At 35.7% G+C, this 26,302-nt stretch overlaps 1 protein-coding gene across 2 annotated transcripts in view; it reads right to left on the reverse strand.

The window, feature by feature from the left end:
* BAZ1A (bromodomain adjacent to zinc finger domain 1A) overlaps positions 1-26,302 on the reverse strand; it is a 52,314-nt gene that overhangs the window by 15,092 nt on the left and 10,920 nt on the right. For both annotated transcript variants that reach the window (XM_026664503.2, XM_087951822.1), the window contains exons 5-19: positions 25,516-25,603; positions 24,021-24,152; positions 22,208-22,310; positions 20,875-21,029; positions 19,568-19,663; positions 14,216-14,354; positions 12,201-12,347; positions 9,049-9,144; positions 8,690-8,914; positions 7,850-8,015; positions 7,374-7,484; positions 5,239-5,360; positions 1,382-1,987; positions 614-777; positions 298-452 (exon numbers count right to left, since the gene is read on the reverse strand). In XM_026664503.2, coding sequence (XP_026520288.1) covers positions 298-452; positions 614-777; positions 1,382-1,987; positions 5,239-5,360; positions 7,374-7,484; positions 7,850-8,015; positions 8,690-8,914; positions 9,049-9,144; positions 12,201-12,347; positions 14,216-14,354; positions 19,568-19,663; positions 20,875-21,029; positions 22,208-22,310; positions 24,021-24,152; positions 25,516-25,603 — 2,505 coding nt within the window. The remainder of the gene's footprint in view (positions 1-297; positions 453-613; positions 778-1,381; positions 1,988-5,238; positions 5,361-7,373; positions 7,485-7,849; positions 8,016-8,689; positions 8,915-9,048; positions 9,145-12,200; positions 12,348-14,215; positions 14,355-19,567; positions 19,664-20,874; positions 21,030-22,207; positions 22,311-24,020; positions 24,153-25,515; positions 25,604-26,302) is intronic.

Here is a 26,302-nt window from a genome sequence, read left to right on the forward strand (position 1 = left end):
TTTATTAAGAATTGCAATTTCATAAAATGTATATACGAAGTTTGATATTGTGCAAAAATTGACAAATCAATATTGTGCAAATTAACAACAAAATACTTTTCCCAATGTGTTTAGGCTTTCTCTATTATATGCACAAACTATTTTTTTAAAGAAATCCAGAGAATACTGACTGATTATCAACATTTTCTAAGATTGCAGGATTATATACTTCAATGAAATGGGTGGGTGGAGATGAAATGCAATCTATCCATTCAAATATTAATTAAAAAAATAAAATATCTAGACAAGAACTGTTACCTGTCTTTTGCAAGAATTCTTACTTGGTTATCTATTTCCATCTCTTCTACATTTTCATTGACAGGTTTTATTACACCGTTTTCTTTATTTTCTTCATTTAGAAATTCATACTGCCCATTTTCTAAGGCTGCTCTCCAACTGTATCTGTCCATTACCTGTAAGTTCAATTATATTGATTTAGGTATCTGTCATACAGAAAAACCTAACTAGTATTTTAAATTGCATTTGCGTTTTCAAGCAAATAAAAGTAGTGCTTTGAAAGAGTTCAGCAATTTCATAATATACCATTCTCCATAAAAATTAAGGAGTGAAATACCTTAATGGAGCCCAATGTTCCTTGGAAAATTCTATCTTCAATGTCTAAGAGGAAGTCTCTAAGCCTTAATTCAAGTTGCTTTTCTGCAGATTTTTGAACCATATCACAGCCATTCTGCATTTTTCCACGTCCAAACTGTAGCTTGGCTTCATTCTGTGTTTTTTCTGTAACATGAAGAGATTATACAAAATACCTTCCTACTTGACCATTAATCTTTTATTATTGTGATAAATATCATTTAATTATTTTGTATTAATACTGTAATATTTTGCAATAACAATGCTGCTCTGTCCCATTGGAATATACTGTTCACTGAAATGGGTAAATAGCCCACACTTTCTGCCCAGCAACAAAGAATCGATTCTTTGAGAGAGCATTCAAAAGTTAACAGTCACAACTTAAGATTGTTTTTGATATTTCTTATTTTTATATTATTGGTTACATTTCTGTTCAGGTGGTTATGTTATAAGATTTCAGTTGGATGTTAGTCATCTAGAGTTTTTGAGCCTAGTGAAATATAAACAAAATCTAGTATGTAGCAAAATCTTTGCAAAGTATGGAATGTTTTATATAGGCCTAGTAATATTTTTTAAATGTTTGGTTAAAGAGCATATTGCAAAATTCATGGACTATATTGATAGCACTGCATAAACAAACTGTGATTCATTTAAACTCAAATTGTCTCAACTGTTGGGACAAGAACAAATTCTACATGATATAAACTAAATAACCATAAAGCCTTCAATCATAAACATCTAGAATGTTTACCTGAAATATAGAATTTTTCAATAGGAAAACTACTAAATTGTTCACATATTCTGGATTTTTCCTGTAAAAGAACGTCTTTCAAGGCACTTTCCCTATATCCTCGGGAATTGAGAGCTTCTAGGAGTTGGTCAAACTGTTCCTGAGAACTGTAAAAGCACCACTTATTCGGCTTTTGTATTGGTTGTGCTACATTTACAATAGTACTAGTTTCCAAATCTTGGCAAGTTTTGGAGGTAGATTCTGCTGTCAAAGACTCTCCAGTTTTAATGACTATCTGAGATTTTTCTGAAATATGAGCCTGTACATTATGAAATGAAGATGGCCGAGGCACCAGCATGTCTTCTGTAAGACCAGAATAGTCTTCTTCCACAAATAGTCCTGGAACTGATGAAAAGAGCCAATAGCGTCGATATAAGCGATCACGGCCCAAAGAAGAAATATTGGTACAAACTGTAGCTTTCTGAATCTTTTCTATGAGTTCCTTTTCTTTATTTTGTTGCTCCTGCTTTAAAGCTGCCTCTTCTTCTGCAGTGAGCAGTTCACATTTATCATCAGTAGTCCCCAGTGGTCTTGTAAAATCTTTAAAGCCATTCTGTCCTCCTTGCCCTAGAAGCAGTTGACAAGAAAAATTACAGATATGGCCACAGGACAAGCAGCTTAATTAAAAATCATCTGTATTTTTTACACATTATAACCCCCCCGCAAACATTTCATGCAAAATATCCAACTTAAATTCTATATTTATAATATTCCTTTTAGTGTGCTGCTGAAAGCGGCAGAGAAAGTATAGAAAATGACTACTGACATTCTCTCCAACCCCTTAATTACAACTCAGTTCTGGGTTAAATGACAAAGAAAGAAAAATGTTGGAGCTTAGACTGGAGAAATGAATAACATACTAGGTCATTGCCCATTGGCTTCTCTCATAAAGCCACACTAGGGACACTTTTTTTTCTCTGTAGCTCCTAGCTGGAGCCAGCCCATTTACAACCAAGTATTTCTTTTGCTAGCTCTCCCACCAAATAAAATCTCATTCCATTCAGTTTGTTTTCAGATACTTATTCTATTGATAGGCAAATGTATATACCAAAAGAATGTTCAAACTACCACACCATTGCACTCATTTCACTTGCTAGCAAGTCATGCTCAAAATCCTACAAGCTAGGCTCCAGCAGTATGTGGACCGAGAACTACCAGAAGTATAGGCAGGATTTTGAAGAGGCAAAGGAACTAGAGATCAAATTGCCAACATATGCTGGATCATGGAGAAAGCTAGGGAGTTCCAGAAAAACATCTGCTTCTGCTTCATTGACTATGCTAAAGCCTTTGATTGTGTGGATCACAACAAATTGTGACAAGTTCTTAAAGAGACGGGAATACCAGACCATCTTATTTGTCTCTTCAGAAACCTATATGCAGATCAAGAAGCAACAGTGAGAACTGGACATGAAACCACTGGTTCAAAATTGAGAAAGGAGTTCGACAAGGCTGTATACTATTGCCTTGCCTATTTAACTTATATGCAGAGCACATCATGAGAAAGGCAGGGCGAGATGAATCACAAATTGGAATTAAGATTGCCAGGAGAACAACCTCAGATATGCAGATGATACCACTCTTAACAGCAGCAAGTGAAGAGGAGCTAAAAAGCCTCTTGATGCGGGTGAAGGAGGAGAGTGCAAAAGTTGGCTTGAAACTCATCAACATTAAGAAAACTAAGATCATGGCATTCAGCCCTCTCAATTCCTGGCAAATAGATGGGGAAGAAATGGAGGTAGTGACAGATTTTATTTTCCTGGGCTCCAAGATCACCACAGATGGGGACTACAGCCAAGAAATTAAAAGATGCTTGTTGTAGAGGAAAGCTATGGTAAACCTAGACAGCATACTAAAAAGCAGAGACATCACCCACCAACAAAAGTGCGTATAGTCAAGGCTATGGTTTTCCCAGTTGCAATGTATGGCTGTGAAAGTTGGACCATAAGGAAGGCTTGTCAGAATATTCATGAACTGGCAGAGACATGGGTAACAAAGTCAACCAATGGGAGCTGAATTGGGTGCTGAGACTGGAAGGAATCTGGCCATGTCTCTGCTCTGTGCTCTCAACTCTGAAACTGAAACTACTCTGCTCTGAGCTCTGAAGCGGCTGCTTGTGTTTTGCCTGTAACCTTGATCACGTTGGAAGAATCTACTGTTGGTATTGTAAACTTTACTTCAAGTGTTATTATGTATATAAAGAAGTTAATGAATCCTGCTGAATGAGTCATCTGTGTGTGCTTTCTGGATTTCTGCTGCAAAATCTAACAAGGCTGAGCGTCTAACAAGAATTGAGGCCTTTGAACTATGGTGCTGGAGAAGACTCCTGCGAGTCCCATGGACTGCAAGGCCATCAACCGGTCAGTCCTAGAGATCAACTCTGACTGATCTTTAGAAGGCCAGACCTTGAAGATGAAACTCAAATTCTTTGGCCATCTAATGAGAAGAAAGGACTCACTGGAGAAGAGCCTAATGCTGGGAACGATTGAAGGCACTGAAGCAGTTGGTGTGAGCTTAAATGGACTCCAGGAGATGGTAGAAGACAGGAAGACCTGGAGGAACATTGTCCATGGGGTCGTGATGGGTTGGACACGACTTCGCGACTAACAACAACAACAAAATACAGAGCCCTGAGCATCTTTATATAATTTACGTCCAACATTCTGTTGAGAAGAACAGACATTTGTTTTGGAGACAACTTGTAAAGGTATTTTATATGAAGAGGTTTTTTGCAATGTGGCTCTAAACTAAGACTGATTAGCAGCTGTATTTATTTATTAAATTTAGAAACTGACCATCTCCTTCACAGAGGAACTCTGGGCAGTGTACAAGTAAAATGTAGTCCTTTTACAGGTAGTTCTCAACTTACTACAACTGGGACCAGACTTTCCATTGTGGTCTTTCCAAATTGAATTAAGACTCAATTTTACAATAATTTTTACAGTCATTAATTGAAACATCTTGGTTCTTAAACATGTGGAATCCAGCTTCCACAGTGAGTGTTTTTGCTAGAAATCAGCAAAAAAGGTCATGAATTGAAATCATGTGATCACATGATGCTACAAGTAGTTATCATTTAATGCAAGAGGGTTACCAGATGCTAAATTACAACCATGTGACAAGGGAGTGGTACATAATCATAAGTGAGAATAAATTATTTTTTCCAAGGCTGTCATAATTTTGAACTGTTGTTAAACAAATGGTCATAACTTAAAAACTAGCAGTAATTGCATTTTATCTTGTCTTCCATGGAACAACATAAAATTCCTTCCCATCTTTTTCCCCCTCAAAACACCACTGGAATAGAGCTAGGAACTGCAGTACACTAACACACAAAGAATAACATCCTCTTTCTAATGGAATTATCAATTACAGTAAAGTATACAACTTTACTTTTTTTCTAATATTGTATACTGTCCTGCCTTAGAAATCAATGCAATTATATGAGTCATACAATTTCAGATAATGAAGTAAGTCAGATAATAATCAGAGGAAAGAAAAGTGATGACACAGTAGAAGTATAAAAACAAGAATATAGTCTATTATATAAAATTATTCAAGAGTATGCATATTTTACATATGAAAAGTTTTTTTAGTTTTAGACAAAAGCATAACACCACCAAAAAGTAACTTAGTAATGAAATAAAATGGTGAGTAGCCCTAAGTATCAAAGTTGATCAACATAATAACTGACTCATAAATAATCCAAGCTGATTTGGTGAAAAAGGAAGCAATGCAGAAGTTCCAATCATACTCTTTCATTCCAATAGCAACCTTAAAAATTAAGTTTGAGTCAATATAAATCAAAGTTTAACAAATACTTTTTTTATTAGGTGAGGAGTTATCTTCTTCATCTGTCATGGTATCTACTTCTTGCTCCTTTGTTTCAATCCCCTTGCTTTCTGTACTTGTATCAAGCTCTTCTCGATCTTCATCACTGATACTATAGACATAAAAATGGACAGGAAAAAACCCAGGTTCAAAGAAAGGTAGATATAATACAACAACATTTGATTGTCCCACCTATGTCGATATCAAAAGGGGAGAAATGTGCTGCTATTCTCTGGGAATAGATTTCTAAGGAAAGAACGTTTTGCAATGACTAAAGAATGTTGCACCTATAGTTTGAAGATATACTTAAAATAACTGTTATGGTGTATCATCCTTTGAATATAAACAGTATGATTAAAGTAATTTGAAAAGGACTTGAAAATAATTGGAAAGCTAAGTTTATACTAATCCTGGAGAGGTCAAGGATCGCCAAACCAGGACTCCTGATACCCTGGGTTATACAAATACGAAGAAATGTCTAGTTGGAGGAAGCATGAGAATGTAATCTTTTTAAAAAGAAAATTATAGTTTGTTATAGAAAGTGGTAGAATATTGTTAGTATTTCAGGCACACTTATGGCAATTTGGGAATGATCAGGACTGTTGAGTTTTGATTTGCAATGGAGTAAGAATATATAAGACGGTAACAATAGTAAGCATCAATACCAGTTTCTGTAAAACAACTCGCATCTGTTAAATTTATTTTTAATTTTTTAATTATTACATTTATTTATAAATTTAACATGTATATGTTTTAATAAGACTAAGATGGCCATAGTTAAGAAAATACAATCAATACTCTATTACGACTTTACTGTCAATTGCTTATTCAAATGTCTGTAAAATGTCATTCAGATCTTAACAAGTCTTATGTGTTCATATCTTTTTGTTATTGAATGACACAATACAAAAAACAAGAGTATTTGAAAGCAAGCCCAAGGAATCTGTGAATATAAAGTTCAAAAACTGAAATACATAGCATCCAATTCTGCTGCAGCTGTTTATCAGCCAAAATATCAGAAGCTTCTTAGGAACTGTTATTACTTATAGCTAAGAAGGCATATAGTGCAGAAGCAACTTCTTTGAAGTTTGCTAAAAGCAAGTGTGATAGTACTACTGCAACAAAGGTAAATTTATCTGCTAATTTCAAATAAATCTTCAGGCATTTCTATTCATAAATTAGTATACAATCTATGCAGCATTGTTGTTTGATTGAGCACCAGACATATTTGAACATGATTTGAATAAGAAAGCTAATATCAAAAAATCAAGCTTAGAGGAATTTTAGATTTTCTGGTTTATCCAAAGGTTGGAAAAGCAGTATTCTTTTCTTCCATAGACCTCTGTGAAAAAAAACTCTTAACAAAAAAATAAAACAAAGAAATAAATTAGATGTTAAAATAATGTATGATGTGCACTAAATATTTTAAACCTAGGACTCATGAAATTTACATTAAATTCAATTGATTTTTGCTATTTTGGGTTGAATTATGTTTTTATAAATTTTGTTACAGGTAGTCCTCAACTTACAACCATAATTAAGCCCAAAATTTCTGTTGCTAAGTGAGACAGTTAAGTGACTTTTTCTCCATTTTTATGATCTTTCTTGTCACAGGTGTAAAGTGCATCACTGCAGTTGTTAAATTAGTAACATGGCAAAGTGAATCTAGCTTCCCCATTAACCTTGTTTGTCAGAAGATTGCAAAAGATGATGACATGATGCCAGGACAATGCAGCTGTCATAAATATGAACCAGTTGCCAAGCATCCCAAAAATTGATCACATTGATTGTGGGGATGCTGCAACGGTTGGCTGAAAAAACAGTCCTAAGACACTTCTTTTAGTACTATTGTAAATTTGAACGGTCACTAAACAAATGACTAAGATTACCTGTATAAGAAAAAATAAAAATGATGTCTATTTTTTAATATAAAAATGCTTTAAAATTTAGAGCTTTAATTATTGCATCCTTTGTTAAAAGAGAAAGTTTAAATAAGAAACAAGCAAGTATGAGGTTTTCTAAAAAATAAAAAAGGGTCTGGTTGAAAATTAAGAAAAGCATATGAAAGCATTCAGTTAAGCAGTAGCATTGTGACATATGAACCTTAAATAACAATTGATCATACCTAATAGACAGTTCAACTGCAGGAGTTTTCTCTATTTCTTTCAGTTTCTCATGTTTCTCTTTCATCTTTTGTTCCTGCCCTTTCAATCTTTCTTCTTTTTTTCTGCGGATTCTGAAGTTACATGGCATAATTAATTTATTACTCTCAACATACCTTATTTTTGAATATTTCCTCTGAGCACAATTTTCCTACTGTGGAACATCAGAAATTCCAAAATACTCTGTATTCTTAAATGCATTTGAACACGCTAAAATCTATAGAAATATCAGCACATAACTAAATTTTATATCAGAAATACTGACATTATAAACTGTTTGAAATAAAGAAAAGTAAACTAAGCTAATCTTAGCATTAAACCAAATGGCAAACTATTATAAAAAGTACTATAATTACCATAGGTTGCCCTATCAACATTTTGCAGAAAAATAGCTTTCTAAGTTACAATTTTGCTTTCTCTTGGTCAGGTTTGAACTCACTTTGCTGCTGCAGCTTCTCTTTCTCTGCGATGCTGTTCTGCTTTTAATTCTCTGAATTCTTGTTTGGTTTGTCGCAATATATCAACAGAGTCTTCAATGAAGTCTCGAGTAGAAACAAGAGTTAGAAGTTTTCCACAAAGAGCATGAAGAATCCTCATTTTTTCAGCTGATATATATGTAAAAAGATATTTCATTGTCAGTTGGCCTCATAAAAAATTAGATTTGACATTTTAAAACAGAAATGATTATCACCAAAACATATAGACACTGTTAGGATAAAATAAATGTATTGTACATATAATTATTAGATTTCATGGATCAGTCCCACCCAGACACATTATTAACAACTCCAATATACTGTTTAAATTAAATCAATCCATCCATTGTGTGTGTTGTGTGTGTAAATAAAAGCCAAAAAACTAATGCAATACACTAGATAGAAAACTGAAACTGAAGGGACCTTCAAAGGTACTTCTGGAAAAGATCTCAAACTTTTAAACAAAATAAACATAGCTCAAAATCCTATTAGGAATATCCAGCTATTTATATATAAAATAATTCCTTTGATCAGACATTAAAGATTTTAAGTACTGGAACAACTTCCATAAAGTTAAAACCATAATTCTGAACTATAGTTTTAAAATAGCCAAACCATTTTCATTATTCTTACAAAGCCATTTTCATTATTCTTATAAATCAGTATATTAATACTGATTGTAAATTTCAGCATGGTATCCTCACAACTAAAAAGTTAATGAATATGACTGTCCCTCAAAATACTCCTGCAAATTTGTTTAGTTAAGCTTGACAGAGCATAATAAACTGGTTTGGCTCTATTACCTGATGATAAATCATATACTGAAGTACATGAGAGTTTTTTCAACAATCCAGGATTACTCAATCTTAGCTCCATGCAAGCATCATCTGTAGTATCAAATCCTCCTCGCTTCTGGTAGCGATATTTAGCATTTGCTGACGTTACATCTGCACCTGATGCTAGAATATGAAGCCTGAGAATCTCAGAAAGAGTGCAGCTATCAAGATCCAGGTTTTTCAAATGACAACCTATGGTTAACAATAAAATCAAGTTAGTCTATTTGACTTCTAAAAATGCTTAAGCAAATTATGTAAATTATACTTTTGAAAAATACAACAACAAAGTAGCCAAAAAAAGGGAAAAAAAAGAAACCCACACATACCCTGATGTAACTGGGGCCAAGCAGCTGCCAAAGTTGCAACTGCAGATAGTGCAGATTTTGTGGGGTCTGCATCTTCATCCAAAGCCTCTGTTAAATCTTTAAGGAAATAAAGACTTTATTCTAGTGTAAATTAACATTTCTGTATGGAGCGCAAGTAAGCTAGCAAGCCAAGTTAAGCAATGCAGAAACATTTAAATTCAATATTCAGGTAAGTTGCAATGCAACAAAGAATGTAGTATTGGCAAACAGCTGGAGAAAACATGCAACATTCATGAAAAGTTTCTTGCACACAATTGGACTGCAAGATTACAAACACACTCATGCAAAGATTTTTAACACAAACTATCACTCCATTACTTATAATTGTTAACTACTGCCAAATAAATAGAGATAAATAGGCAGCAGTCAATGCTGATCTACCATATAGTTGGCAAAACATATCCAATTAAACACCCTCTAAAGCAGCATCAGGTGTTTTGAATTAACATGCAAGTACAATCTCTTTATAAGCAATTGCAAGTGAACTACTCTCCTCTTTCTTCTGCAGGTATTAAAACTAAATGTATTTGGCTTTGCTTCTGCAGGAAGCAAAACTTAATACATTTCCTGTTGGTGAAATACTTGTTTATCTTTTCAACTGTTAACACTGAATGATAGCCTACAAAGAGAACTTAAATCTCCACAAAATAGAACTGAGTTACCCTTGCCAAATAAAATTGAATGTAATCTTCCTTACACAATAGCTGTATATAAATACTTCAGTTTAATTTTTATTCATGTGTAAACAGCCTAATCAAATGAAATACAGTACAAACCATTATAACTACTTTACATAATCTTTTTACAGATTAAATTACTAGTATCTATTCTAACTTGAATGCCATAATTTGAGTAGATCAAATGTTTGTAAATATGTCTGATTTTCAGAGCGAACTATTTTCAATTTGTAATGCTGTACATACAGACAAGATACCCAGAAAATAAGATATATCTACTTTGATCTCTTCATTTTCACCTTATAAAAGAACTGAGAGAGAATCAGAGAACTAAAATACAGGTAGTCCTTGACTTACACCATAACTGACCCCAACATTTCTGTTGTTAAGTGAGACGTTTGTTAAGTTGCCCCATTTTACAACATTTCTTGCCACAGTTGAGTGAGTTACTGAAGTTGATAAGTTAATAACCTGGTTGTAAAGTGAATCTGGCTTCCCCATTGGCTTTGCTTGTCAGAAAGTCACAAAAGAGGATCACGTGACCCTGGGACACAGCAACGGTCATAAGTATGAACCAGTTGCCAAGCATCTGAATTTTGATCACAATTAAGAGGTTGTAACTGTGATAAACGGTTATAAGTCACATTTTTCAGTGATGTTGTAACTTTGAACGGTCATTAAACAAACTATTATAAGTCGAGGATTACCTGTACATGTAAAACAGATTTGTTCTATCTTGCGGTTCTATCTCGTGATTTGTGTAAAAAGCTCTGCTTGAATTATTTCATGCTGAGTAATTTTTGGCCAGTGCCTAGCATACCATTCTTGATTCTTGATCTTTAGATGAAGTGCCATCTAAAATTCAGTTTTATGGATGCTATAGTTTTGGTTGCCTTCGCTAGGAAGAAAATATGTGGAATGAGTCTCTGTTAATTCTATCACTCTTTAGGAAAAGCTGGTTGAGCTGGGATTAGCAATGTTTCATTATTTGCAAAGTATTCCACTGAAGGAATTTCTCCTATTATATATTTCTCTAAAAGGTACTATTTTGGAGATGGTATTATTAATGCGGATGTTATCCAATTCTATCTGTTTTTGTACACCACAATCTTATAAAAGTATTCATTTCTGACTTGACAATTAATATCCATAATAATAATGAAATAATAATTAATACAATATTTTAATCCAGAAAAACAGAAAAATTCTACCATTAATTTGTCTGAAATCAGTTTTGGGAATTTTGTACCCATAGGTAATACTAATCTGTTTAGAGATAGTTATTCTTGTGGAAAAAAAATATGCAGGACTTGGGAGGCTACATTTTCTTTTGGAAAACACTATTAATATGAAGTATTTATCCTCACAATTTTATTCTTTAAAAAGCCTAGTGAACTTTGAGCAATACTACAGTAGGGGCTTCCTCACATACTCTGGTGCTTTCTAAAAGAAATCATTCAGCCACATAATATGGCAAAGCTATGTATCACTCCTCTTTGCCTGCCTCTGCACTATTAAAACAGAATACAGAAAATTTCCCAGAATAAAGAATGACAGAATTAGAAGGAGTTAAATTCTCTGCTCAATGCTGGATTCCATATACCTGTATCTCCAGATAGCTGTCCAGAAAAATGCCCTATTTTTCAGAGGACATGTCTTCTGGAGGTAGCTTTAGTTTTATTCCTAGTCTATCACAGCTATCTTAAATTGTCTTCAGTTCTACTTTTAAAGCAGTGTTCTCTCAATACAAATATTACCATGTACATTTTCTACAATGCCTGTCTCGCTGAAAATTATATAATCAGGGCCTGTTATCTGACTAATAACCACTAGCTACTTTTAAAAGACTGTTGTGTGCATATTTCTTCCCTTCAGTTACTGGGCATTGTCTTCCAAGGCAGTTTTGGTTTGCGCTAGAGGTGGCATACAGGCAGGCAGTCCTTTCTTCCTTAACAACCAATCCTTCAGCAAAAGTTGTAACAGCACTGAGTGAATGATAGTCATGACTGGACCTTAAATTTATGGCTGTTCGCAATGCCATTATGGTCACATGATCAATTTTAGCAATTTGTAGTAACACTGGAAACTACTTTACTACAGGTTATTTACCTCACCAAGATGAAGAAGACCACATCTGCAGAAATTCAATAAAAGAAGCCTCTACTGCTGACATTGTTTTAAAATTAAAATAAGCAAACACAATTTTGAATCTTTGGAAAAACATACCAGCTTGAATTTCAAGCTTGAATACAATAAATGGAATCTCTGCCTTTTTAAGAAACACAAAAGTAGAAATACATCTGGATCATCACTGCAGCTTGTCTCTAAAACATTGTCTTTTCTCTCCAGTTGTATAACAAAGTTAACTGAAAGAAAATATTGCTATGAATGCAGATTAGTATGAAAGTTGTTCTTTAAAAATATAGTTGATCTGACCTTTGGTCTCAGCATCTGCTATTTGATCTTTGGCAACTTCTTCTTCTTCTTCAGCCATAGCTTGAAAAATGGCAGTCAGGAAAAAAAACAATAATTCACAAAGCGGGCCTTCACTGTCATTTCCTACAAGAGCTTCTTCTAAAACTTCTGTAAATAATAAAACAAAGATTTAGTTTCTCTGCAACATCCAAGTACAAAAGCTTAAAAGATGCAGTTAGATCTGAATCTTAGCTTGAGAAATTTTATTTTATTCTCTAATGTGTAATTTTAGACATGCAGAATCCAACTGGTTAAAATGTTCAGGTGCATTCCCATATTGAATTGAAAAGGGGCACTTAGGTAAATGAAAGAGAAGATCTCACTGGACTGTTAAGTAACATCCATATAATAAAGGATGGATCGAATAAAACACCAGGTGGGAAATAACTAGATGTCCAAACGGGATCAGAGCTGTCCTCCCTATTCACTTCAAATTAATCTACTAAATGGAGAAAAAAGTGTTTACAATTAGTGACATGTTCATATTTCTTTTTAGCAAGGAAAGAGAGCCATTAAGAATCATGCGGACCAATGCAAGAGGAGCATAAAAAATGAGGGACAGGCCTCCATTTCTATTAAGGCAGGGGTCCTCAACCACCGGGCCGCGGACCGGTCCCGGTCCGTGGAGCACTCTGTACCAGGCCGCAAAAAAAAAAAAATTAAAAAAAAATGGTGGCTTTCTTCGCCTTCGGTGAATGCTGCTGGGATCGGGGATCAAGGACACAAATGAAAGAAGGGGAGGGAGGAAGCAACTGAAGCCTGTCCTGCTCTCTGGCTCAGCAGCTTCGGTTTCCTCCCGCCTCGTTCCTCTCTCAGTCGCTCTCTTGCTGCTCCACCAGCCCAGGAAGAAACTGCTTCAAAGAAGCCGGTGTGTGTGTGGCTTTTCCTGTCGCCGCAGCTCCTCTGAAGCGCCCGTTTACCCCCACCCCGCCCGCCCGCGGTTCAATTCAGTGCTCCGTTCTGCCTGCCTGCCTGCCTTCTTCATTTCGGAGCAGCTTCGGCTGAGAATAATAACTATTCGCCTCTTTTTATCAGCCGAAGCTGCTCCGAAACGAAGGCAGGCAGGCAGGCAGGCAGAACGGAGCACTGGGTTGAACCGCGGCGGGCGGGGTGGGGGTAAACGGGCGCTTGGAGGAGCTGCGGCAGGAAAAGCCACCACCCCCGGCTTCTTTGAAGCAGTTTCTTCCTGGGCTGGTGGAGCAGCGAGAGAGCGACTGAGAGAGGAACAAGGCAGACACCTGAGGGAGGGAGGGAGACACCTGAGGGATGGGGCTGGGGAGGCAGGGCCGAGGCGCTCCCTGAACTTGGTGGTTTGCTGGCAGACGTTTTATTACCCGACTAGGTAAAAAATCAGATGTTACCTAGTCAGGTAATGAAACGTCTGCAAGCAAACCACCAAACTCGGATTCTCCCCCCAGTCCTTGAAAAAGTGTTTGTGCTTGAAACTGGTCCCTGGTACAAAAAAGGTTGGGGACCACTGTATTAAGGGAAGGACTTTGGCATAAATTGATTCCTTCACTCCTCTGAAACCAAACTGAATAATCATTCTTAATGACTCTCTGCCTGCCCATCTCCTATTCAGATTAGGTAAAAAATGGAACTGCTCTGGAGGACACATATGGGGTTCCCCCTAACCAACTTGCTCAGACTGAAGAAGTGATTTGGATAAGCAGCAAAATGTTTCAAGCCAAAAATACCAGTTGAGTCAATTTCCGGACAACTCTTCCTGGATGACAAGAATCTTCATCAACCTATCAAATAGCATTATATGTTCTGTTCAAAGGAATATTTTTACATATAATCTGATGTACACTGAAGAAACATATTTTTCAAACAGATAGCCAACTCACATATGAGAATTTGCTTTAAATGTAAGTAAAACTTTGAGACTTTATAAATTGTTTATAAATGTCTAGATATCAGAAACATAGTATATACCTTAATTCAAAACAAAATCCAAGAAAAGAAAAACTTGCCTAAAGTCACCCCATCAGGAAATTCATCTTGAAGATCAAATAGTTCCCCAAATGCATGGAGGAACTCCAAAACCATTACAGCATCACCAAAGATTTCTGGAGGTAGTCTGGTTTTCACTGGAGTTGGAACTGGAAGTTCCTGAAAAACAGATGAAATGTCAGCTTTTTTTTCTGCACAACACTGTGGTGGATGGGTCAAGGACAAGTGACTGGCCTAAAGTTACCCAGGTGGCTTTCATGGTTAAGGCGGGAGTAAGAACTAGAAGTAATGTTTATACTACAAAAGTTAATGAAAAGAACCCCCATGACTGCTATATATTAAATTTGAGTTCTACAGTATTTATAGTGACATCAAAGTTTTAATTTTTGAATCTTTTTCTCTTATCTACCTCGTGTAATGGAGTTAAATGATTCTCTTTTGTCACAAGTAACAGTTTTCACTTCTCCCTTGTTTTGTTATAAGGTTTATCTAGTTTCAGGCTCTTTGCTTTTAATCGTCAGAATTGTTTCCCATAAGAAACTTGAATATTTATTATGTGTAGATGAATATCAGATGGCAGCCATGGATGAGATGGCATTTGTGCAACTCTTATCTCTTGAGCTAATTGAATTGTTTCTGGATTGAAGGCTCTAATCATAGTCAATCGCTCCTTGGCCACCTCATGGTTGGATTTCTTCAATGCATTCTACATGAGGCTGCCTTTGAAAACTACCAATATCTTGAAGCTGCAATGGGCCCCAAATGCAGAACTATGAGAAGCAATGGACATACTTTGCTGGCCTTGGTCACCATAATAAACATACCCCCCCACTACTTTGGTATATCCATGTATTGCTACAACTTCGCAAACTGCACTAGCTCTCAGTAGACCTTGAATGCAATTCAAAGCATCACTTATAACAGGGGTTGCCAATCTTTTGGACCTCAGGGACCACCAAACTCATAATTTTAGATCCCAGGGACCACTAACCGGTTATGTGGGCATGGCCTAATTTGTGGGTGTGGCTTGGTGGTCATGTGACTGGCTGGGCATGGCTTGTATGCAAATATTATAAATATTTATATAAATATTGAATTTTTTATAAAAAAGAGCAACTTTTACCCAAAATCAGGCAAAGCAGGCAGGCAGATTGAGTTGCTCATAGAATCACAGATTCATTTAGAGATCTATCTGCCATTGGCTAGCTCAGTCTGTCACATAAAATTTGCTAGCAAGCAAACTCACAAAATTAACTCACAACACACCACGTATGTAAATATTTTTTTTAAAAAAGCAATTTTTACCCATAATCAGGCAAAGCAGGCAGATTGAGTTGCTCACAGAATCATTCAGTGATCAATCTATCTGCCATCGACTAGCTCAATCTCTCAAATTTGCTTGCAAGCAAACCTTCAGTCCTAAGGGAAGCAGAGCCGAAGATCTAAAGACTAGCTAGAAAGCAAGAAACCCAACCATTTCCTGCTTCCTAGCTAATCTAAATCTCCCAGCACAGCAGAACAGATGATGGTTGAAAAAGGAAAAATAGCAATTTTAGCAGGCAAGGTTGCCGGGAAAGGAGTGACTGGGCAGGGAGCGTTCCTGCGGGCCATGTGGGCGGCACAGCCTTGTGTTTCTGCACAGCCTGGATTAATTGCTTTGGGGGGGGTGCTCTGGGGGTGAGATTTCTCTGCGGCCCACCAAAATTTTCTCAAGGCCCACCGGTTGGCGACCGCTGACTTATAAAGTCCTACATGGCACAGGGCCATGTTAATTTGTAGGACTGCCTATGTCTACTTTTCCCACCTATCCTCTAGACCAGTGATCGCCAACCAGTGGGTCAGGGACCACTGGTGGTCCGCGAGAAAATTTTGGTGGGCCGCAGAGAAATCTCACCCTCGAAGCCCCCCCCCCCAGCAATTAATGTGGATTTTGAAGGATGTGTGTTTGTGTTTATTTTCATGGTCATGATGTGCACTGAAGATGGTGTTTGATTTCATTGTACGAGGTGCAATGACAATAAAGTAAACTAACTAATCCAGGCTGCGCAGGAACACAAGGCTGCGCCGCCCATATGGCCCACGGGAACACAAGTCTTGCTTCGCTTGCATTGCAAACAACACAAGGTAGTGAGGGGAGGGGGGGAAACTTGCTCCACTCACCCCACGTGCCTCGCCTGGCCACCGGGCTGCTTCTTTCTGCTTCTTTCTTCTCTGCTTTTGGCTGCACACAAGGAAAGCAGCAAAAAATCTTTCTTTTTCTCCCCCAAACTCTGCCAGAAATTAGTCTTTGGGATCCTGAAAGGCATTCTGCTCCAAGAGGCTGCGCCAGTGCGACAAGTTTCACAAAGACTCATTTCTGGCAGAGTTTGGGGGAGAGAAAGAAAGACTTCTGCTGCTTCCTTGCATGAAGCCAAAAGTGCCTGTCTGTCTGTCTCCCTCCCTCCCTCCCACCCCCCTCTCCCTGAGAACAGAGCTGGAGATGGTATCCTGCAATCCCAAATAAAGAATGGTCGATCGGTAGGAAAATGGGGTGGGGAATTTTCCTGCAGACTTTTTGGGGGATTTTCCCAGGGTCTCTGGTCCGCGGGATTTAAAATTATGAGTTTGGTGGTCCCTGGGGCCCAAAAGGTTGGTGACCCCTGCCCTAGGCTACACACAGATCCTGCCTCCAAGGCTTTGTCATCTAATGGGGCCTACCTTCTCTACTGACATGCCTGCCCATTGTAACAAACTTCTCTATACAAAGTTCAAGTAAATCAAACTCTACTGAAGAACAATGAAGACTGCAGGAGGCCAGGATGGTAAATAAGCCTATTTTGGCTGGGAGAGCGCCTGTTATGACTAGCTTTAGCCATGTATCATGGATTATTATCTTGATTTATATTTTATTTCATTTTGATTACTTTTTATTTTCCCCCTGTATGTTATGTATTACAGAACATTAGTTTCCAGAACTGTCAACCCCACCCCCACCCCCCCTAGGTTACAACTCTTTATTATTCCTGTGAATTTTCAAGGCTAGGAAGATTTTTAAAAACTTCTTTTCCCCTTTGCATTGGGTTGGCATTTCTTGCTCACTTAATATTAGTATTTTTTAAATAAAAAGAAGCATTTCTCCTAGGGTTTTTTTTTAACACTGAGATTGAAACAGAAAAATCACAGAGAAAGATGACACAGGAAAAGATATCACTTATATTATGATAGGCAAACATTTTTGGACTGGGAAGCATATTCCACCTTGAAACCATAAAGGCCCAGAGAAATTACAAAATTAGCTGATACTTTGAAATTGAAATTTTCAACCTGCTTTACATAGAAGGAAGGTTAAGAGGCAAAATGGAAAGGCAGTCTGATACGGAGAAGTTAATAGGTAAACATGAATGTCTTAAGTCTAAAAAAATTCAATATATCTTACACTCCGCTTAGCAGAAACCTACATAAAATTTCAGAATCCTATCTATACTTGGGGATCTTGAAGATAACAAATGAGATATTGTGCAGCCTCATGAATTTCATTCTTCATGAGGGTGCAGGATGCTCATTCCCAATTTACAAAGTGACCTAGCATCCTTTAATCCATAGTAATGCTACTACTGATATTTGAATTTTCTATTCACTTCCATGGGAGGAAAAAATGGTGACCCTGACAAAATGAATGCCCAGCTGTGAAATAAAACATAGAAAATGCGTAAATGAGCAGCATTTACATATTACAAACATAGAAACCAAATGCCATAATTAAATTAAATTTAAAATTCAATCTTTTCTCTCTTCCTGTGTTGGACACACACTGACAAATTACAAACAAATATTGGTTTCAGGAACTTTAGATAATTGATATTTTATAATATGGCTCTGTACTGTAATACAGATGAGAATTCAAACACATTGATCTGCATCAATACCCTCTACTACAAGAATAAATAACTTCCAAGGTCTCTAGTGATAGGCTAAGTTTTGCAAAGCATGTCAATGTCTACAGAGCAGAAGTAAAAGAACTTTTATTTCTTACTTATTTTATTTTTATTTTATTGAAGTGAATTATAAAAGCAATATTGTAACTTGGCTCAAAAAATTACAATCAAGAAACGGAACTGTATGCTATTCTTTTCTTCAACCAGTAGAGAGCACTAACATATAGGAGACATCAGAGCAGATGGACCTTGAAGTATAGTTGAGGAATATAAAGCACAGGTGGATTATAAAAAAAGAAGAGGGAACAGAGAAAGGGCCCAGATGAAGCAGGAAAGTGGTAGAGATATTAAGGAAGCAAGTAGGAAACTCTACAGTTTAGTGCAGAAATGGGGAAGCAGCAAGTGGGCAGAATGTACTGGGGAAACCATAAAGGAGCAGGGACAAACAAAACGTTATATAACAGCAGACAAATAAAGTCTATCATCTACTGTTTCACTGTCACATGTATATAATACGATTCCTTATCCCCAAGAGTCCTGTTTAACACTTTGCTGCATCAGAGATATTCTTCCCTCCACACAGATACTTTCTGCTGGTAAGCTATAGGCACTAATCATTGTCTTTCCTGGTCAAAAAGCACTTCTGCTTGCAAGGTAACATACCGGATGTATGGAACTACATGTGGTCCTTGTTTATTAATGACCACTTGTTCAACAACTATTCGAACTAACAACAATGCTGAATGAGCTTTAGTTATGACTGTTCTTGTTAATTACTTTCATTGCAGCATCTCCACGGTCATCTGATTGTCATTTGTGATAATCTTTGCAAGATTCTGACAATTAACCAATAGGTAAGCTGGCAGGCAATCACAAGTGGCTATCACATGATGTTTTCACTTAACAATCACAACTGGAAATGCTGAAAATTCCGTTACAAAGTGATGTGGTCATATGATATCATGCTTCATGACTGTGTTGCTTAGTAATGGAAATTCCAGTCCCAATTACTGTACTTTTGTAAGGACTACCTGAAACAAGTTACCTCGCCAACATTATAAATACTCTTATTAAAACTTAGTATAATATCAACTTTCCCCTTATGTCTTGCAAAGAATGCGTTCAGACCATAGATAACAATTATTTACCCTGGTCCTTAGGAAAATGGAAAAAGGAGTAGCAGAAAAAGGAGTTGCCTTTGGTCTTAGCTATACCTCCTTGCTTTAATTCTGTTCACCATGGAATAAAGAAGGAATGCAAACTTGAACCCCCAAAAAATTCTGCCCTTCTCATGACTAGAATGAAGAAATGGATGTATTTTCAAAACATGTACCACGGGCATGCGATTTTTAACATTCTATGTTTAACATGCTAGGTCCAAGTTTTGAAATTAAACACATAATTAGCATAGGCTGATACAGGTTACAGAACAGTTATCAATTTCCCATTTTACATTACCTTAAGATCATCACATTCCATGTCTTCTCTGCGCTTACTCCACTGTTTTAGATGTTCCAGATATTTCTTTTTTTCCTCACGTAGTTTTTCTCTTTCCTTTAATTACATAGAAATTTGATCAGGAAATGGTTTCCTCACTTCACTTTCTTACTAATTTCATTTTAATTATTAAATGCAAAATTAATATGAAAGATTAGAAGAAGAGTCTTTATATCTCAAATATTTAGGATACCATTAAATTTACCGCATATTGTAACATAAATCCTGTTTTTTAATAGAGTGTTCTTTTGTTTTGACAAAGTCTCCTAGAACTTCAGTATTTAAAGGCACATTTTTTCCAGATTTTTATTGTAGGAATTAATTAAAAGCTACAAATGAAAATGCTCTTATACAAGTTTTAATTGTCACACAGAAAATCTTAAGTTTCTGATTGAAATATAAATTATTTGTTACCTAGTCCACCTGTCAATATTATATTTTGAAAATTAAAACTACAAATGTAACTAAAAAATAGCAAAATTAAATGACATCAGCAGTTAGTTTAGGACATGTTATCATCTTTCAGGGAAGAAGCTGCCCAAAACATTTGCTACTTACCATGTTTTCCCCAAAATAAGACCCGGTCTTATATTTTGGGGGGCTCCAAAATAAGCACTAGGGCTTATTTTCGGGGAAACACAATTTCAGGGTGATGAGCCTGGCTGGGCACCCCAAACCCTGGCACACACATAAGAAGCGGTATCTGGTATCTGGCCACAGCTGCAGCCCACTGGTCCCTTGGTCAGTGCACTCTGGGGCTGCGCAGCCTGCGCAGTGCAGGTGCATTGATTCCCTGTCCAAGCAGCAGATGGAGGCACGGAGGGAGGGGCAAAGCGGGTGATCCAGACCCGCTGCACAGGCCATGGAAAAGCTGAAAGTTGGTGGGCTGAAGTTGCTGCCGGACACTGTTGGACCGCATGTTCTCGCCGCCTCCTCTGCTGGCCACTCCCACTTCACTAGGGCTTATTTTTGGGATATGGCTTATATTAGGCACACGCTTAAAAATCAGACAAGGGCTTATTTTCTGGGTAGGTATTATTTTTGGGAAAACACGATAAGTATGAAGTAGTTTGCAAAAACCTTTTATCCCACAATGTCATTTATCTCAAAAAAATCCATAACACTTGTTCTTTCTCTAAAGGTGTCAAGTCTTAACAATTCCAATTAGAAAATACCAATAAAGCTACTAATCTCTAATTGGAGAATGTGATTCTACAAATGTGATTGTCACCACCACTTCAAATCTAGGGTTAATAAAAATGTCATGCCTTTTCCTTTTCTATTTTCAGTCGCTCCTTCTCTTCTTTTTTCTTTAGTCTTTCTTCTTCCACAAGCTTCTTTAATTCTTCTTTTCTTTTTTCTTTGTCTTGTTTCTCTTTTCTCTTGAATCTCATAGCATTTTCTTTCTCCCTTTTTGATTTTTCTATTTCAAAATATATACTGGTGAATTAGAATTAGAGCTATATTTTATAGATACATCAAGATAAGGTATTGAACAAAAAGTATTTTATAATTTTTTAAATCAACAAATTGAGCATTAAATTAATACAATTCAAAACAAATGTTAAAAGGAAAAATTCTCACAGGTTCAGGACACAACCAAGCACATTCTGTGATAAGACCTTAACCATATACTACTATTTTGAAGAAGAAAACAACAATTGTGTTGAAGTCCTGAATCTTATTCATTGGGATCCAGAGGAACTATGAAACAAACTTAAATAACTTGTTAAGGACGAATGTGAAAAGATATTGCCAAAGATTAAGAAAGAGAAGAAAGAAAATTGGATATCAGAATATATCATGGAAATTTTAAAATGCCAAATCTACAGAAAAGGCGAGATCTCAATAAGGAAGTTAAAGCATTTCAGGCAGTTCTTACAAGAAACAAAAAGTGATATTGCAGTATCTGTAAAGATACTAAAGATAGAAACAGACACAAAAAACCTCAGAAAAGTATTTTACAAATACTGTATATGAATTCAGAAGGGGGTTTCAATCTTGCACTGCTGAATGCTAAAGAATTGGTTGAAAGTTAAAGAACAGAGAGTAACTAATTCAAAGATGATCAAAGATGGAAGGAGTATAATGAAATTTTGTGCAATAGAGATCACCATCCAAGATACCGTACTTTCAAAGATAGTAATAACACTTAGACTTATATACTTATGCTTTACAGTATATAAGCTTTCTCTAAGCAGTTTACAGAGTCAGCCTATTGTCCCCAATTTACCAACCTCCAAAAGATGGAAGGCTGAGTCAACCTTGAGCTGGTGAAATTCGAACTGCTGGCAATCGGCAGTCAGCAGAATTAGCCTGTAATACTGCATTTAACTCCTGCGCAAACATGGCTCATATTCCTTGTTTAAAACAATCTCTACTGGGAGAAGATGAAATTAGAGAATTCCATTTGTTATCAAGTTGGAAGGCTGCAGGAATTTGGTTTTGCTTTACAGGTACTCCTTGCTTAACGATCATTTGGTCAGTGAGGTTACAACAATGCTGAACAAACTGCTCCTCGAAGTTCCAGCTGTTGTAGCACTCTTGTCACATGAACAAATTTCAGGCCCACCCCCAATTACAATCACTGATTGAACTTACCGCTGTTTCTCATATGCTCTTTTTCTTTTTGGAGTTTTACCCTTTCTTTTGCTGTGTTGCTTAGATTTCTAGGACTGAAGTGTTCTTCAGCATCTTTATCTTCCTAGGAACAAACGTAAACTTCGTAAAGTAGAAAAATATTCAAAATCTGAGTATTTCAAGAACTTTACAAGAGAAGATTTGTTCTATTTGTAACCAAAATGAAATGTTTTGCAAAGTCAAAGGGATTTTTTGAGAAATGACAACAAGATTAGATTTAACCCTATCCCCCTTTCTGTTTATTTTCCAACTTTATTATTTTTACAAATAACCTTCCTCCTCCTATTATCTTCACAACAACCTGTGAGGTGAGTTGGGCTGAGAGAGTAACTGGCCCAAGGTCACACAGTAGTCTTTTCATAGCTAAGGTGAGACCAGAACTCATGGTCTCCTACTTTCTAGCCTACTGCCTTAACCACTAGACCAAACTGGCTCTATATGAAAATATTAATACTAATTGGTTCTCCGTTTGTTCTGCCTATATCTGGGAAACCTAGGTTGAACTACCTACAAGCCTGAAAACCACCTAAACTACCTACAAGGATAGCACCCCCCCACTTCTTCTCAGTTTCAAAGATTAAATGAAAAAATATTAATACAAATTTAAAATCATATAAAAATAGATGGCACGCTTTATTAAAGAACTTCAATATGAACAATAAAATACAGTTGGATAAACAACAAATCTAAAATATAATATGGATGATATATTCTAATATATTCTTAAAAGCTTAAAATACTATAAGACATTTCCTATCCAATTTCTAATCACACGTCTCTATTAAACCTTAAAAATACTTAGTTAATACAACTGGAGTCAATAGGAGAAAGGAAAAAAGTGTACAGATTATCAATATATTTAGAAAACATTGTACATTATATGTAGATTATATGTCAAATCAAAATATAAACTCTAAAATTAAATTTTGGATTTGGCACAGTTCTATATACAAATGTAGTCTAAATGATTTCTAAAGAAAACTGAACTCTGCATCAGATTTACTTTTCATATTTTAAAAAAAGGTTTTTTTAGACACTGAAGCTTAGTCCCACAATTTGGTTAGCCATTCTACCACATAGGGGATTAAAGATATTTTCCAATGACGAGCATATAAAATCCATGCAGCTGTTAACATATGCCATTCCAGTTTATTTTGAATAAAAAGTTTAATGAAATTTAATAAAAATATCTCAAAATAAAATGGGATAGAACTTTCAAATTTTATTTTCCAGTATTTTTGAACTTTGCAATGTTGCCACCACAAATGGAAGAAGGATCCAATCTGTCTCTTACATTTCCAGCATATCATGGAAAAGGAATTACTCGTTCTGGCAATCAAGACTGGAGTAGTGTGCCAGCAATAGAACATCTTGTACCAATTGTGTTTTAAGTATATGAAATGCAGATAAAGTTGGTGGTACTGGGCATTCCCTAACCTAATGCACTCCAGCCGTGTTTCAATAAAGCCTCTATATAAGCTCTCATGACCATCGTGTATAGTGACTGGAATTGATAGGAGTTGTACAATCAAATATATTTTAAGGGGACCAGGTTGGAAATGGCTGGAAAAGAATGAAATTTGTAGGAAAGTTAATAGATATTGTGTTATGTATTTATTTCATTACTTTTGAAGAGATTTTAATGTAGATTTGAGGATGACCATATAAATAAATTACATTTCTAGCATCCCTTTATAAGCCCATCAAATGCTGAATGCATTATAGCCTGCTTGCTGATAGATGAATAGTTGCAGAAGGTTATTGTCTGACTTACATGATCATCAGATGTCAACTTTGAAGATCTTTTTTGTTTACTTGAAGAATTGAACATAAAAGTGGGTGGATTATCAGGAAAGAGATAGAAAAAAGTCCGTTCTGCTATCTTGTATTTTGCAATTGATATTGCCTTGGGAAAGAAATGTGAGGAAACAAGAGTCAACAGGTATGTTATGTACAAGTGATAAATCAGTGAGTGTTTAAGAAGGACTAGAAATAAACTTTTTTTGGAATGAGGTGCCTACAACTGTTGGAATGAGGTGCCTACAACTGGAACAAACCAAATAAGAGAGAATCACAGCTATTCTGAAGTATCAAGAAAGGAGAACAAACATTGTTTGGCTATTCCAAATAGTCTTTATTTGTGTAGACAAATAAGGTCAAATAGAAATATCAATTACAGATAGTCCTGGACTTATGACTGGTATTTAACAACCATTTTAAGTTACAATGGGTGCTTAATGGCCCATAAAGCACTTCTAGCCATCATAAAATGTTGTGCTGCATGTGCCCCATGGTGACATGACCACATTTTGGGTTCTTGGCAACAGGTTTGCATTTATGACTGGTAGTGACATCTAGTTGGCATATCATTAGATTTGCCTTAGGTTTCCAGCAAAAAATGCCTATTTGGGGGAATGGATTAGCCTATGTAATTCACTTAACAAGTGCATGATTTACTTACTATAGTGGGATTTGGCACTGAAAAAAATGGACAAATGAATTGAGCCTGATAACATGGGTGGCTTGACATACAACTGCAATAATGGACTAAAATTCCAATCCTTATTGTGGTTGTAAGTCAAGGACTAGCTATATTTGTAACAAAAATAAAAATTCTTCCCTCTTTTATTTTTTATAGCATTGACCAACAACTTTTTAAAGTGGCTTTCATGTGATATCATGCCCAAATATCTTATTACAAAAAATTTGCCACGGTCTTAACTCTATAAATTATGAAATCCAATATGTATAACATTAAAACAACATATATGAAAGGTGATTATCATTCTTCATCTATCAAAGTATTTTTTTATCATGCATTAACATTTATTATTGCTAGCAATCTGTTGTAGCAAAGACACAGAGAAATAATGATTTATCTCAGACAATAAATATGTCTAGGCATAACTCTCCAAGGAAATGTTGAAATCTTTATATATATTTGATAATCTTAAAATATCAAACATATAAAAATAAAAAATGTTTATAATATACTAAGATTCATGGAAAAAAGTAAAACTGCACAGAGTTTACTACGATAGTTGATAAAGGACAATCTTCATTGTAATGTTGTAAATAAAGCCTATTAAGAGCTAAATACTTCCTAACAAATATAATTTTAAGGAAATATAAGGTCATTCTTTTAGTAAAATTGACCAATTTAATATAGGCAAGCATATTCAAAACACTGACAATTTGAGATAAATTCATTGTAATATATGAAGCATATATTTTCATTCACTATCTTAAAGTTTAATTGCTTTGATTACCTTAATTTTAATAATGCCATCATGTGATTCACAGTGTTGTTTTAAAAAAAGCTTTAATCTGTCATAAGAAAAAATATGCCTTCTTCGACTGTGGGAAAAAAAAGAATAGTTAAGTCTTACCATTAACAATGAAATTAATATACAAAAATTACAGTTTAAATAACTTCTGACAATTTTAATTTATAAAAAAATTATAAAAAAAATAAAATGAACACCCTTGTGATGTTTAACAAAAATATACAGAATTTTCATTAAAATTGCAATCACAGAATAGTAATACTGTCCATGAATTCTATGCCTTTTGAGTCAGTGTATATATTCTAAATTTTAAGGGCCTATCACAGAATCACAAGGAAGGGTAGGATGGCCAATTAAAAAATAATTTCCTGAAACATGCATTTTCTTTTAATCTCTTTATGACCATTCTCTCTCTTTATCTCCCTCTCCCTTTCCCTGATGCACAAACATATGTAGCTTATTGTCACTTTTTCTGAGCACACTTTTTATACTAAAAATCATTGGGGTAGAATCACCATTCATTTGATTTGGCGCCCAGAAAAAAAATGGAAATATAAGATATGCTAGCAGTTTGCCTTTCAATAATTTTTAAGAAACTTAATATTCGAAACATTTTGTTACCAATAATTTATGATCCGGATTTTGATTCAGTACAGGAACAAATCAACAAAAGAGGGAAGAAAAAGCTTGTTTCCTTTTTCTGCAAGGTTTCTTTCAAAAGGTTTCTTTAAAAAGAACTATATAGAGAAAATGGCATCTTTAAAGAGGA

The sequence above is a fragment of the Notechis scutatus genome, chromosome 1 (assembly GCF_049901735.1).
Source record: "Notechis scutatus isolate UNSWTSFEM ecotype Mainland chromosome 1, rNotScu1.2, whole genome shotgun sequence".
Taxonomy (NCBI): domain Eukaryota; kingdom Metazoa; phylum Chordata; class Lepidosauria; order Squamata; family Elapidae; genus Notechis; species Notechis scutatus.